Genomic DNA, 16318 nt, shown 5'->3' on the forward strand with positions numbered 1-16318 from the left:
CTCAAATGAATAAAACAGGCAGAAATAGAGGAAGATGTCTGACCTCCAGGTATAACCCTAGTGGGCATGCACAGGTAATGATCCTGCACCAACGCGCGCACGCACGCGCACACACACACACACACACACACACACACACACATTGTGAAACTGAGTCAGGAGCCAAGGCTAGACCATGAAGGTTTTGCTTTCTAGGATGAGATTAGCAATGACAGAGCTTGAGTTCACCCATTCCATTATAGGAGGTAGCACATTCTTGAGAGATGCTTATTGATTCCTGAGGTGAAGGTAGATCAAGATCAGTCTGAAGCACATGTTTTGTGTTTTGATTACAGAGGCAGGTATTTAATGTCAGCCTTAGAAATGTGTTCACTGAAGTGTAGCAACTCTATATTATTGATAATTGCCACTAATTAGATCATTAAATGGGTATAAAGTCAGCTCTACCTCTAATGCTAGCAAAGGCTGGGTGATTGTTAGGCTTCTCCTATGAGTTCAAAGGCTTCTGTTTTTTATGCAGTCCCCCATTGCGATCCTCTCATGGTCAAAATTACAAGAACATCAGCACTCTCAAGATTTGCATATTGTTGCTGATTGTCTTAGAAGTGGGGATATGTAAGGCCATTTTTTTTTTCTGCAGAAGTGTCCCTTGACATAAGTTCCCCTCCACTCTTCTTAGATCATCTGTTAAGAAGGTTGTAAGCCAAAGAGATCTAAGAATCTGGATAGTAAACATGGCACTCAGAAGACAGCCAATATACCTGAAAGTACTATAAAAAGGACTCTGAAATCATGGCCTGAGAGTATCCAGACTGGATCAATAAGTCTCAAAAGGTCCTTATAGTCTGCCTCATGTGGTATGGTTGGTGTTTATTTTTGCTTCAGTATATAGTTTCACTACCATTACCTCTACCTTTACTCTACGCATAAAATAAGGTATGAGCAGTAATCAAGGTAGCCAAAAAGAAAAAATCAATTCCATTATTCATCCATAGTAATTTGACTAATTAAAATCTTTGCTACATGCCTTATAAATCTGAGGACCAATGTTGACATTATCTGTGTTGTTTAGTTGTTATTAATGTAACTTTTCTTATCTATACAAACCTCCCATTGGTTATTATACAATCATATTAGTAAACAGATATCCATTTTAAAAATTATAATTACATTAATTCTCCCTTTCCTGTTCTCCCTGTAAACCAGCTGTTCTAAGTATATGTTCACTAATCTCTTTGGGGTTACATATCAGATATACTGCATATTAGAAATTTGCATTATGGTTCAAAACAGTAGCAAACTTTCAAGGGGACGATCTTCTGAAACGGACCGGAGACTGAGAGAGAGTCCTCACTGTCTGTGAAATGCAGTTATTACAGCAGCTGGACTTGTTTCCCGAATGCAGGGTGACCCTTCTGTTATTTAAAGGTGTAAAAAATGCAGGAGACTTGAGGAAAAGGGCCATGGAAGGATCTATTGATGGTTCATTGATAAACCCCAATGTGATTATCGATCCATTTCAGATACTTGTGGCAGCAAACAAAACCGTTCACCTCCACAAACTGGGAAGAATGAAGACAAGGACTCTGTCTACTGAAATTATCTTCAACCTCTCTCCAAATAATATTTCAGAGGATCTGAAGAAATTTGGCATTTCAGAAAGTAACACCTCGGTTCTGATTGTTTACATCGAAGATGGAGGCAAACGAGTACATCAGGAACACCTAATATCTCAGGTGGAAGGCCAGCAGGTGCCCTTGGAAAGTCTTCCAGAAATAACAAGGCTCTCAGAAGTCAGGAAGATATATAAACTGTCGGCACAAAAGAGAGGATTGAGACATTATTGGATGGTATAATTTGTAGAATGTCAACAAAAGATGTTTTATAAAATTGCAGGGTTAATCACTAGCTTTTCTTTCCTGGTTATAAAATTAACATATTCATCACAGGAAAAGGGAAGATGGTACCACTACCAGCCCAACTTTTTTTTTTACTTTTTTTACTATTTTCGAGTTTTTGTAATTTTTTAGGTTTTATTTATTATACGTAAGTACACTGTTGCTGTCTTCAGACACACCAGAAGAGGGCATCAGATCCCATTACAGATAGTTGTGAGCCACCATGTGGTTGCTAGTATTTGAACTCAGAACCTCTGGAACAGCAGTGGTACTCATAACCAGTGAGCCACCTCTACAGCCCTTTTTCTACTTCACAAAGATAACCTCCATCACTGGTTTTTTTCATTGTCATCTAGTCCTCTGCTTGTATCTGAAGACATGTCATTTTTACACAAGTGGAATAAAAAGTGCAGGCCAGGAGGAGGCTCAGCGCTCGAGGCTCTCACTGGATAACTTCTGTCAGCTTGTCACTCACCTTGTACTTCTAAGCTCTGGATCCTGAGAGTTTACACATAAGAATTGATGACAACAGATGCTGGCGAGGATGTGGAGAAAGAGGAACACTTCTCCACTGCTGGTGGGGCTGTAAACTGATACAACCACTCTGGAAATCAGTCTGGCAGTTCCTCAGCAAAATGGACATAGTACTACCTGAAGACCCAGTTATTCCACTTCTGGGCATTTACCCCAGAGATACTCCAACATACAACAAAGACACATGCACCACAATGCTCATAGCAGCTCTATTTATAATAGCCAGAAGCTGGAAAGAACCCAGATGTCCTTCAGTAGATGAATGGATACAAAAATTGTGGTACATTTACACAATGGAGTACTACTCAGCTATCAGAAACAATGACTTAACCAAATTCTTAAGAAAATGAATGCATCTAGAGAATATCATCCTGAGTGAGACAACCCAGTCACAAAAGAACAGACATAATATGCAGTCACTGATAATGGGATACTAACCCCAGAAAGGTCTGAACACCCAGAAACAATTCACAGACTGTGAGGTTCAACAAAAAAAAAGAATATATTTTAATTAAAATAGAACTATATCACATGCCCCTTTTCTCCCTACAGTCCCTCCTAGTCTCTCTCCTATCCCCTCAAATTAATAGCTTCTTTTCCTATATTATTGTTACATATATACATATGTGTATGTATATGTACCCACAAATACTTAATTACAACCTTAAAAAATGTATTTGTATACATTTATTCAAAAATGCTGAAAATTTGTACATTTATTTTTGTTTTTTAAAATAAAGTTAAAAGAAGAGAAAAAAAAGAATTTATTTTACTCTAAGCTGGGTGTGGTGGCTCATTACTCGGGAGTCTGAGGCAGGAGAAAGCCACAAGTTTGAAGTCAGTTCAGGATATGCCACAAATTCCAAATCAGCCTAAAGCACTACGTCAAATCCAATCTCAATAATAAATAGCAGTTCATTTAACTCTTAGCCACTTATTAGGTGGACATGTCTTTGTGCCCACTTTATACCACAAGCAATAAAAGAGTATAGCAATATTAACTGACTAGCCCAGGTCATGTTACTATTATAAAACCATGTTTGATGATTTCTTTTTCCCCCTTACTTTATCCTGTATTTTGATTGTATTCATTAAGATAGGTTTGGTCAAGGGTCAGCAAAGCTCTGTGAAGAGCCAGATAAGTACTTTGCTCCTCAAAGGCTTTGGGTTTCTGCTGCAGTTACTCGATGCCACCTTTGCAGTCTGAAAGCAGCAGAGAACAGGTACATGGTGAGTGGCCTCTGTCCAGTAAGCCTTGACTTGAACAAGCGGTGAGCAGCCGGGGGGTTGGGGTTGTGGACTCCAGAGTTGGTCACAGTGAGTCAGGCCTAAAGCTCACTGTCTCTGTAGAGCAGAGGGAGACACTTTGTTATATTTAAGGCAGAGGGATCAGAGGGAATACCCAGAGCAGTGCTTTAGAAGCCCTCTGCCTTCTCAGCCTGGGCTTTTAGGCTGTGCAGTAGGGGAAGACCTGGGGACAGCATAGTATCTTAAGGCATTCATTCCTTTGGGAAGTGTGACCTTGGCAGAAGTGTGTCACTGCAGGCATGGGATTTAAGAGACCCTCCCCCAGCCATGTGGGAGCCAGGCTTCTCTTGGTGGCCTTCAGATGAAGATGTAGAACTCTCAGGTCCTCCTGCACCATGCGTGCTTGGACACTGCCATGTTCCTGCCTTGATCCTAATGGACTGAACCTATGAATCCGTAAGCCAGTCCCAATTAAATGTTGTCCTTATAAGAAAAAAAAAACAGTAGCAAAATTATAATTATGAAGTAGCAACAAAGTAATTTTATGGTTGGGCTCATCACAACATTAGGAATGGTATTACAGTGGCATTAGGAATATAGAGAACCACCACACTAAACCTTTACATATGCTGCTCTTTCAAATTCATGTCCTCTTTTTCACTAATTTTTATTACATACCTAAATGTCCATATACACACATATAATGGCCTCAGCCTGTATAATGTTATTTGTATGTATATTTTCAGGGCTGACTAAATTCCAGGGCTGTTCTTCCTGGGGGAAAACTATATATACAAATACTAAGCTTAAATAATAGGACTGAACTAAAACTACAACTTCCTAGGACACACCAAAGTTAAAGTAAGAGCACAGAGACATCTGTCCCATGGGAAGAAATATGAGACTAGTGCTCTGTAGACTGAAAGCCTGTGTCCTGCCAAAATCCAAATGCTGAAACCTGATGTGATTATATTAGAAGACTAGGTCTTTGGGAGTTAATTATTCTAGGAGGGCTCTGCTATAAATAAAACTGAAGCCCTCATAGAGAAATCCCAGAAACTGGTAAGAGAAAGGGCAGAAGGTAATGAAGATCAGTTGTAATCAGAGTATACTATAAGAATGTGTAAAATTGTGAAATCCACTATTTTGTACAATTATCATATGCTAATAAAAAGTTAACAGATTAAAAACAGAGACTCTGAAAAGGAGATTAAGATGTTTAGTTGAAAGGGAACTGAGGTAGATCTGGGAAGTGTTAAGGGAAGAAATTAGAGATAAGTACAGTCAAATTTATTGGATGAAATTATCAATTAATGAAAATATGCATCTTCAAAAAACAGGTCATGGAAAGATCCCTTGACATTCCTCCATACAATACACAAGGAGAATATGAGTACTTACAAGCCATAGTCATTCTCAATACTCTACCAGTGCTCACTCTCAAAGTTCCTATCCTCCAGACTGCTAAAAATAAGTGATTGTTATTATAAACCACTGGTTTATAATATTCTGTGACAGCAGCCCAAATGAACTAAGACATAATCATATTATTAGTGTGGCACTACAAAGCACACACAACTTACACTCGGGAACAGAAAATGAGGAGGACAGTGTAAGAACAGTAGCCCCTTTGAAATAGGCACTATCTTCTTTGGAACTTAACAGCTCTATAAAAAGACAGTGGAAATAATTCAATAAGCTTCAATCCAGGACAGCAGCATTTGCACAGTGCGCCCAGCCAGGAGTCCTGGAGTAAATGCAGATTTCTAGTCTTGAAATAAGCACTGCTAAACAAGAGAAACAGTACAAGAGGAGAACTTTCTGCCTCTTCTGTTGAGAGTGATTAGCACCACACTCTCAACAACTTTAATAATAATGATGATGATAATAATAATAATAATATAAATCTGTGACTCTGCCCCAAACTTCCTTACCTTTTATGGCTTTATACTCACTTAAAGATATTCTTTTATGGTTCACGTATTCTTGACTGGCTATCAGCAAATCCATTTTGTCATTCCATGCTGGTAGGGAAGCGTTCCCTTTTTTTAGTTAGACAGGAATGCTGATATTGATGAGAAGCAAAAGATACATGTATGCCATTAAACTGCTAACACAGAGTGAGGAAGAAAAAAACAGGAAAGAAGAAGGAAAGGGAAAAGTTCGCTTTCTACTTTTTAAGCTAGACATTTTAGGAAGCATGTCTGTTTGAAATGAAACAATGCAGATATAGAAGTCAGATGGTACTTCCATCAACCTTCCAGAATGTTGTTGTTTTAGAACTTGTGGTGCTAGAGAATGTTACGAACAGATGGTCTCAAATGGAGCAGGGTGCCCCCAGAATAAGACTGTGATTGCTCTTATTATCTCGTGCCTGAAACACCTCATCAATTCCAAATTGGTGCCCCTCCTTACTACCCATTGTTTCCTCTAAAGTCTATTCTTCTCATCCTATTAAGCATCTTTGAAAAAAATCAATCAGAGTTTTATTTCCTCCCTTTCTCAGCAATCTTACATGAAATTTAAATTTCTTATCATGACACCCTAAGTTTTTTCTCATATGGCTCTGATCTTATTTCCAATTTCACTACTACCCTTGGCATGCAGTAAAAGATCTCCCTCAAGCTACGAACCACATGTCTGAGAAATGCTATTAATTTTTTTATAACTCCATATTATCTGTGGCAGCTTGAACATAAGCTCGTAGCTCTTTCCCAGAGCAGTCTTGTCAAAAAACCCAAAGGAGCCAACAGTTGGACCCTGATCCAGAATATAGTCTCAAATTAAGGAGCATCCTTGTTGTGAACTGTGGAATTTTTAAGAAATCTACTAACATTGTTATTTGTGCTTCAGTAAAGGAGATTTGAGTCAGGATTTTAATGAGCATCATAAAAGTCTGCTGAGAATGAGAAGTGACAAAAAGTGCAGCCTCTGACTACTCCTGGAAGTGATACTGAGGGGTTTGAATACATTCAGGGTCTTGGGTTGCTGTTGATCTCTCTTAATGGTCTCTTTATTTGCTGAAAAGATGTAAATCTAATTGCAAAATAGACCATCTGGCCTGAGCTTATAAAAAGAAGGTGAAAGAACATCACTTTCCTGTCTGGTGTTCCTAAGCCCTCACCTGACCCTCTTTCTGTTCTGTGCAGCATAGTTCATTTCTTCTCTCAATCTTCCTTTCAGTCCAGGGCAGCTTACATTCAATTCCCTACCCACGGTTATAACCTGATGAGACTATTGGAATCAGTTTCTTCAGGTGATAGGATTAAACTTCACACACTATGCCATATCTCCGTACTGAACTTTCCCACTATGGGATAGACATGCCTATTGCCCCTTGACACTGCCCATCTTTGGCCAGTGAATGTTAGTGAGTGTGACATAAGCAAGAGCATCAAGGTGCTTTCAACCTCTCCTCTATCATAGGCTTTACAGTGCTGTGATTACCAGAGCCTGTCAGTCAGTCAACACAAAACCATGGTTGTGTAGGGGGTTGGGACTAAGGATGCTTTTGGAAAGGCAGAAAGAAGATGCAGGAGACAAATAGGGAACAGCTGTTGGTCAAACACCATGCCAAGAGTTAATGTACTTTCATGGTGTCTTTTATTTTTTGTGTTTTATCATTTAATATAAATGAATCATTTAATATAATATATAAATATATAACATGTAAATAAATTTAATGGATAATATGTAAATATAATATATAAATATAATAAATAACATATAAATTATATTTCTATGTTAAATAAATATAGATATATAATATATAAATTAATATAAATGATGTTCAATAAGACCTTATTTTCTTTCTTAATATGGGATAATGCTTACATAAAACAAAGTCCATCTACAATAAAATAAAAATCAACATTCTATGAAAATTATAAGCTAAATAAAAATAAAATGAAACTCTAATATTAAGTAATATACTCAATTGTAGTATTTAAAATACAAGCAACAGTATTCAATAGTCTAGCTGTAATTAGCTTATAGGCTGAATGCACGCAGTAAACTTCATATTATCTTATGTAGCACAGGAAACAACTTCAGGTGGACTCAGGACTCTCTACAGAGGTGAGAACACAGATATTTGCTTTATAGCAGTACATTTTATGAGGCTTCCTAAATATCATTAATAAGACAGTAGAATTTGTTAAATCATTCATAATAATTTATCAAAATTAGACTATCACAAGAATTGGATAGAATTAATACATTGCAACTGATGAGCACATAGTAGATTCTTTGAAAAAACCATAAGGTAATAAAACTAAGTAGAATGTTTAGTAAGTTCAGGAAACCTTAATATGTGTATAAAAGATTAACATAATAATCTAGTATTATTTTCCATTATGCTTTTGATACAGATTTCCATCTCATCTCACATTGTTTTAAAGTAGTCATTTCTAAAATGTTTTTTCATAAAAAAATTTTATTGGATATATTTTATTTACATCTTAAATGTAAAAAAAAACTTTTTCCAGTTTCAACTTTATAACCCCCCTATCCCAACCTCCCTCCCTCTGTTTCGATTGGGGTGCCCCCTACCCACCCACCACCTCATGCCTCCCCATCCTGACATTCTCCTACACTGGGGCTGTCCATTCTACTCTTGGATAGAGGCTTAGATCCTGAGAGATCTGGTTGGTTGGTATTGTTGTCCTTACGGGGTTGCAAAAACACTTCAGCTCTTTCAGTCCTTTCTCTAACTCCTCCACTGGGGATCCCATTCTCAGTTCAGTGGTTGGCTGTAAGCATCTGCCTCTATATTTGTCATGATCTGGCAGATTCTCTCAAGAGACAGCTATCAGGTCATGAAAACACAGCTCTTACCCATCATTGGAATACAAGTAATTCTGTATTCATAACCTGTCTTGAGTTGAGAAGGTTTTCAAGACGATTGACTACCAACTTCTGCTAGGAAAGACATTGTAAATTGATATTGTGTACCTCTGCTTTGATATCTGTAAAAGCTCTGATGATGCCTCTGAAAGGAATATGTCATAAACATGCCATAAAAAGGATCATAAAGCCAAGTCCTGCTGTGCCCAATAAGAGAGATGTAAACAAGGAACATGAAGAAAAAATGCCTGTACCTTTTTCAGAATATCATTTGCAATGCCAGCATTGTCAATAACAAAGGCCTTGAATTTTTTTAACTTACAACCTCTTTATAAAGGCCTAATAAATATAAAGCATTATCAGTATTATGCCATATAGCTTGAAGATGCCTTTTCACTCTAGCCCAATTATGATGACTCTCATTATACATTTTTAGAGTTGGACAAACCCATAGATATCAAGCATAACATTCCAAATGGCTTCTGGCTTTCATTTCTTGTAGCTCATCTCCCATAATCTACACTACATCATATAATGCATTAATTATTTGTTTTTGCAGTCTATTCAAATTCACTTGTATATCAAAACTTTGATTACATTTTCTGCAAGATGATTAACGTAAGTAGCTGTTTGTACCTCATTTTCTAAAGCCAATGCAGAAGTGGTAGCACTAGCTATAAGTGTCATAAGAACAACAATATTAGCAATAATCACCCTAACTATACATTTGCTCCTTCCAGAGCATGATCTAATGCCTCCAATATATGTAAGCCTCTTTCAGAATACCAGGGTTCAGATAAATTTATAGAAATCATAATAAAATATGGTTTATGTACTACCATTACTGATTAACCATCATACAGTGTAGAAACACAATTGGACAAAAGACAATAAAATCAAAAACATTAAACTCATTATTAGAGTGAACAACAAAGGTAACATTCTTTTTTAAAAAAACTTTATTTTAAAAAACAAAGATTAAAAAAAGAAAAATAATTAAACATTTTTGCATAAATGTATACAAATACATTTTTGTCAATGCTTGGCTTTTTTTTCTTTTTTTTAAGGTTTGATACTCTGCATTAAGGTCTTACTAGTTACAATGAGCAAAAATTACATGTAAAACAGGATGTAACCCGGAATTAGTCAACGTTTTCTTGGTGTGTAAGGATTGAGCATAATGTTATTTTTTTGTTAGTTTTGTTTTGTTTTCTTTTTTTCTTGAACTTCACAAAGACTGTGAGTTGTTTCTGGGGCAGTCTGAGCCTCTGGGGTTAGCATCCCACTATCAGTGACTACATATTATGTCTGTTCTTTTGTGACTGGGTTATCTCACTCAGGATGATATTCTCTAGACGCAACCATTTTCTTTTTTTTTTTTCTTTCACTCTCCAAGCATTTATTCATTACTAGTTTGTCTAGTGAATGGGGAATACACAGATCAGTTAGTTAGTTGTTAGCCCTAACTTAGTTACCATGCAGTCAATCAAGCTTCAGACTCAGAGACAATCTTTATCCACAACAATTTGGATCCTGAACCTTATTTTGACTTGCTCTTAAATCTTTAATTATTGCAGCCCTTATGACTGGAGAGACATCACACTAGTCCTTGGAGCTCTGCTTTCACCAAGGGGTGAGTGCAGTGGACCACAGGCTGGGCTTACATGTAGGACGGATCTCCTCGGCTATCCACTTCAATTAACTCTTCCCAGTCTCTCTACTGCAAATCTTGATGACAAAAGAACCACCAAAGTCAACCATAGTTCTGCTCGGAGGCAGCAGGGTTTATCTGTTTCTATTCTTACAGTGGGCTCTGGTCACCAGTAGGAGATGGTGACACCCAATAACAGATATTTGACAGGGGACACAGGACTTGACCACCCAGTCTGTTTCTGTGGTCTACTGTTCTCTGGATTTCATGCCAAAGAACATTTTTCTTTGATGCAACCATTTTGTTAAGAATTTGGTTAAGTCATTGTTTCTGATAGCTGAGTAGTACTCCATTGTGTAAATGTACCACAATTTTTGTATCCATTCATCTACTGAAGGACATCTGGGTTCCTTCCAGCTTCTGGCTATTATAAATAAAGCTGCTATGAACATTGTGGTGCATGTATCTTTGTTGTATATTGGAGTGTCTCTGGGGTATATGCCCAGAAGTGGAATAGCTGGATCTTCAGGTAGTACTATGTCAAATTTTCTGAGGAATTGCCAGACTGATTTCCAGAGTGGTTGTATCAGTTTACAATCCCACCAACAGTAGAGAAGTGTTCCTCTTTCTCCACAACCTCGCCAGCATCTGTTGTCATCTGAGTTTTGGATCTTGGCCAATCTGACTGGTGTGAGGTGGAATCTCAGGGTTGATTTGATTTGCATTTCCCTGATGGCTAAGGATGTCAAGCACTTAAAGGTAACATTCTTAATTAGTAAAAGATTGGGTGGGTTAATGCGGGATGTTACATTTACCTTAACCCCAGAACTTGTTCTATTTTTATCCACAGCAAACATAATAAGGTAGCTGCCAGTTTCCAAATTTGTCTCTGAAAATGTTCACAGGCACCCTCCAAATGCCCACTGTCATTTCTTTTGGCCAATATTGGGTTGATTTCCAAGCCAATCCATTACTGAGCCAGAAAATCAGTCACATTAAAGGAACGAGGAGCATTATTATAACAACTACTCCCTTTGATTCATTTTTCAAAAGCAGATTCCACAGTCTCTATGTTCTCTGCCTCAAAATGTCTATAAGTGTTAGGCAAGGTAACTTTTCTAGTATGAGATATAAGCATTCCCATCTTAATAGTTTGCACTACAGTCTTAGAGATGTTCTTCTTCCAAGTCTGAGGGTGCTCATCCAACATTGTTATTATTTCTAGAAAAACAAATAAGTAGGTCCTGACCCATAATGGTGTAATTCACCAATTTAGAATAATTTTTACTCTTAGACCAAAGGAATCCTAACAGCTGAATACTATTAGATGTCACAAGTACTTCTCTCCTTGATCATAGAGATGGATGTAGAAAACGTGGGTCAGGAATATATGCCCAGTACAGCTTCCCTGTTACCATTGTCAGGGCACTCAGCAAGGTCACAGCCAGTATCATTCTTTGTCCCAGCATCATTATGTCTCACCAATTGTTCTGACAGCCACTGTGTTCCTTCAGCATCCTTTAGAAGGAAAAACACACACACACACACAAATCCTCTCTTCCTCAGATTAACACCAGATCAGGACAATGCCACATGCTGATAAGTGGATACTTCCATTTCATCTGGACATAAGCTGTAGAGTTCCACAGACAATCAGGAACAGAGAGTCCCTTGGCCTCCAAGGTCAAAATATTCAAAATAAAATTTTGTGGTGAAGGAATATATAACTCCCTCTGTTTTATTTCTTGTACGTGATGTTTTTAGAGCTCCGTGTGATTCCATAATTCCATGTCCTTGAGAACATCTGAAATTATGTATATTATATAGATTATAAGTTAAATTTTAGGGAGATCCTGGGACACAGGCCTGGTGAGAAGGGGTTCTAAGTAGCATGGGAGCAGAGAGATCACTGCCTAGTGCACAGAAAGTGCACCCACTACCACCCCACTGGTTGGTTCAGGGAAGTAGGAACCCTGTTTGGGCTGTCTGTTATCAGCCAGCAGCCCGTGCATACAAAATAGACACTCAGGCCATCTGCCACCAGGAACAATCAGAGATCCAAGGACACAGGTCAGGTACAAGAGAGAGGCGAGAACCAATCACTGACAACAAGACCACATATAAACACAAACAACAAGATGGCAAGAGGAAAGCGAAAGACCGTACCCCTAGGAAAACCAAGACAACCTGGCAACACTAGAACCCACCTCCCCCATCACAGCAAACAGCAGAATGCCAAATACTTCAGAAAAAGAAGAAGCAGACCCGAAATTATACCTCAAGATGATGATAGAGATCCTTAAACAAGAACAGGAGAAAAAGCATAAAGAACTAGAAGCTTTTAAAGAAGAAACAAGAAAAACACTCAAAGAACTCAAAGAACTAGAGGAAAACAGAACCAAAGAGATGAAGGAATGGAAGAAGGAATTTAAAACAGAAATAGAAACAATAAAGAAAACACTAAAAGAGAAAACCCTAGAGGTATAAAACCTAAAAAAGAAATCAGGAGTCACTGATGCAAGCATTTCCAATGAACTACAAGAGATGGAAGAGAGAATTTCAGGGGCCGAAGACAACATTGAAAACAGAAAAAAAAAAAAAAAAAAAAAAAAAAAAAAAAAAAAAAAAAACAGTCAGAGAAGATGCAACAACCAAAAAGCTCCTAACCCAAAATGTCCAGGACATTCAGGACACAATGAGAAGACCAAACCTAAGGATAATACCAATAGAAGAGGGCAAAGAATATCAACTAAGAGGCACAGTAAATATCTTCAACAAAATCATAAAAGAAAACTTACAAACTCTTAAGAATACGATGACCACGAGCATAAAAGAAGCCTACAGAACTCCAAATAGGTTGGACCAGAAAAGAAATTCCTCCCCACACATAATAGTAAAAATGCCAAGTGCCCAAAGCAAAGAAAGAATACTAAAAGCAGTAAGGGAAAAAGGTCATGTAACATATAAAGGGAGATCAAACAGAATAACAACCAATTTCTCAACAGAGACTATGAAAGCTAGAAGATCCTGGACAGACATCATGCAGGCCCTAAGAGAGGACAAGTGTCAGCCCAAACTGCTATACCCAGCAAAACTGTCAATCACCATAGATGGAAAGACTAAGATATTCCAAGAAAAAAAACTAAATTTACACAATATCAGACCACAAAACCAGCACTTACAGTGAATTATAAGTGGAAAACCAAATACATCGAGGGGAACTACATTAAGAAAACTCCTAAGCAAGAAAACCAAAAGATGAAAGACACATAGGCACAAATCTACCTCCAAAAGCAAAAATAACAGGAAGCAGCAACCAGTATTCCTTAATGTCTGTTAACATAAATGGACTCAATTCCCCAATAAAAAGATATAAGCTATCAGACTGGATACATAACCAAAACCCAGCATTTTGCTGCATATAGGAAACTCATCTCAGAGACAAAGACAGACATTATCTCAGAGTAAAAGGTTGGAAAAACACTTCCAAGCAGACAGCCCCAAGAAGCAAGCTTGAGTGGCCATTCTAATATCAAATAAAGTAGATTTCAACCAAAAGCTATCAAAAAAGATAATTAAGGACACTTTTTACATATTACAGGAAAAATTTGTCAGGAGGAACTCTCAATCCATAACATATATGCTCCAAATACAAAAGCACCCATATTCATAAAAGAAACCCTACTAAAGCTCAAAAAATACATTGCATCCCACACAATAATAGTGGGAAACCTCAATACCCCACTCAGACCAATAGACAGATCATGGAAACAGAAACTGAACAAGGACACAGTAGAACTAACAGAGGTTATGAACCAACTGGAATTAATAGATAACTATAGAACATATCATCCTAAAACAAAAGAATACACCTTCTTCTCAGTATTTCATAACACCTTCACGAAAATTGACCACATAATTAGTCACAAAACGAGCCTCAATAGATATAAGAAGATTGAAATACTCCCATGAATCCTTTCAGATCACCATAATCTAAGGCTGGTCTTCAATAACAACAAAGAAAACAAAAAGCCCATATGCACATGGAAATGAAGCAACGCTCTATTAAATGATAGCAGGATCAAAGAAGAAATAAAGAAAGAAATTAAGGATTTTCTAGAATTCAATGAAAACAAAAACAAAACATACCCAAACCTATAGGATGCACTGAAAGCAGTAGTGAGAGGAAAACTCATAGCTCTGAGTGCTTCCAAAAAGAAACTGGAGAGAGCATACACTAGCAACTTGACAGCACAGTTGAAATCTCTAAACAAGCAGATACACTCAAGAGGAGTAAAAAAAAAAAAAAGAACCAATCAAAGAATCAATAAATCAAGAGTTGGTTCGATGAGAAAATTCAGAAGACTGATAAACACTTAGCCAGACAAACTAGACAGCAAAGAGAGAATATCCAAATTAACAGAATCAGAAAGTAAAAGGGAGACATAATAACTGAAACTGAGGAAATTCAAGAAATCATCAGATCCTACTATAAAGGCTTATATTCAACAAAGCTGGAAAATCTAGAAGAAATGGATGAATTCCTAGATAGATACCAGATACTAAAGTAAAACCAGGAACAGGTAAACCATCTAAGTAATCCCATAACACCTAAAAAAATAGAAGCAGTCATTAAAAGCTTCCCAACCAAAAAAAAACCCAGGTCCAGATGGTTTCAGTGAAGAATATTTTATTGGACATTTATTAATGATGTAATACCAATACTCTCGAAATTATTGAACAAAATAGAATGATATTGAACACTACCTAACTCATTTTTTGAGGCTACAATAACCCTCGTTCCTAAACCACACAAAGACCCTACAAGGAAAGAGACCAATCTCACTTATAAACATTGATGCAAAAATACTCAACAAAATTCTTGCAAACCGAATCCAAGAACACATCAAAACGATCATTCACCATGACCAAGTAGGCTTCATCCCTGGGATGCAGGGATGGTTTAATATAAGGAAATCCATCAATGTAATCCACCATATAAACAAACTCAAAGAACAAAATCACATGGTCATCTCACTAGATGCTGAGAAAGCATTTGACAAAATTCAACACCACTTCATGTTAAAAGGCTTGGAAAGAACAGGAATCCAAGGCCCTTACCTAAACATAATAAAAGCAATATACTAGACCAAGACAACACAGGACTGACGAGAAACGGGTGAGAAGAGATTCTGACTTGTCTGGGGGAAGAGAGATATCAGTGGAGCACACAGAAAGTGTGCCAGCCCAGGAAGCATGATCCAGGGATCCAGGAACCCTGCAGCATCAGGCCCTCTGTTCCCAGCCTACTGCTTCCAGGTTGCAAAAAAAAGCACTCTGAACATCCCCACCAGGAAAGGCAGAAACCCAGACAACATAGGACTGGCGAGAACCCAGTGAGAAGGGATTCAGACTACTCAGGGGGCAGAGAGATATCACCACTTCATGTTAAAAGTCTTGGAAAGAACAGGAATCCAAGGCCCATACCTAAACATAATAAAAGCAATATACAGCAAACCAACAGCCAACATCAAACTTAACGGTGGGAAACTTGAAGCAATCCCACTAAAATCAGGGACTCAACAAGGCTCCCCACTCTCCCCCTACCTATTCAATATAGTACTGGAAGTTCTGGCCAGAGCAATGAGACAGCAAAAGGAAATCAAAGGTATACAAGTTGGAAAGGAAGAAGTAAAAACATCACTATTTGCAGATGACATGATTGTGTACTTAAGTGACCCCAAACACTCCACCAGAGAACATCTACAGCTGATAAAAAAGTTCAGCAAAGTGGCTGGATATAAAATTAACTCAAACAAATCAGTAGCCTTCCTATATTCAAAAGACAAACATGTGGAGAAAGAAATTAGGGAAAAGATACCATACCCTTCACAATAGTCACAAAAACTATGAAATACCTTGGTGTGACTCTTAACTAAGCAAGTGAAGGACCTGTATGACAAGAACTTCAAACCTCTAAAGAAGGAAATTGAGGAAGAGCTCAGAAAATGGAAATATCTCCCAAGCTCATGGATTGGAAGGATCAACATTTTTAAAATGGCCATCCTACCAAAAACAATCTATAGATTCAATGCAATCCCCATCAAAATTCCAACCCAGTTCTTCATTGAGTTGGAAAGAT

General features: G+C 37.6%; 1 protein-coding gene across 1 annotated transcript; it reads left to right on the plus strand.

The window, feature by feature from the left end:
- Nucleotides 1–1364: 1364 nt before the first annotated feature.
- On the plus strand, nt 1365–1856 carry LOC308439808 (EKC/KEOPS complex subunit Tprkb-like; the record flags this gene model as incomplete). Its single annotated transcript, XM_080941735.1, has 1 exon — nt 1365–1856. One exon carries the CDS (start codon nt 1365–1367, stop codon nt 1854–1856), a length of 492 nt encoding a protein of 163 aa, XP_080797861.1.
- Between the last annotated feature and the right edge of the window lie 14462 nt (nt 1857–16318).

The sequence above is a fragment of the Micromys minutus genome, assembly GCF_963924665.1.
Source record: "Micromys minutus genome assembly, chromosome: 1".
NCBI classification, from domain to species: Eukaryota; Metazoa; Chordata; class Mammalia; order Rodentia; family Muridae; genus Micromys; species Micromys minutus.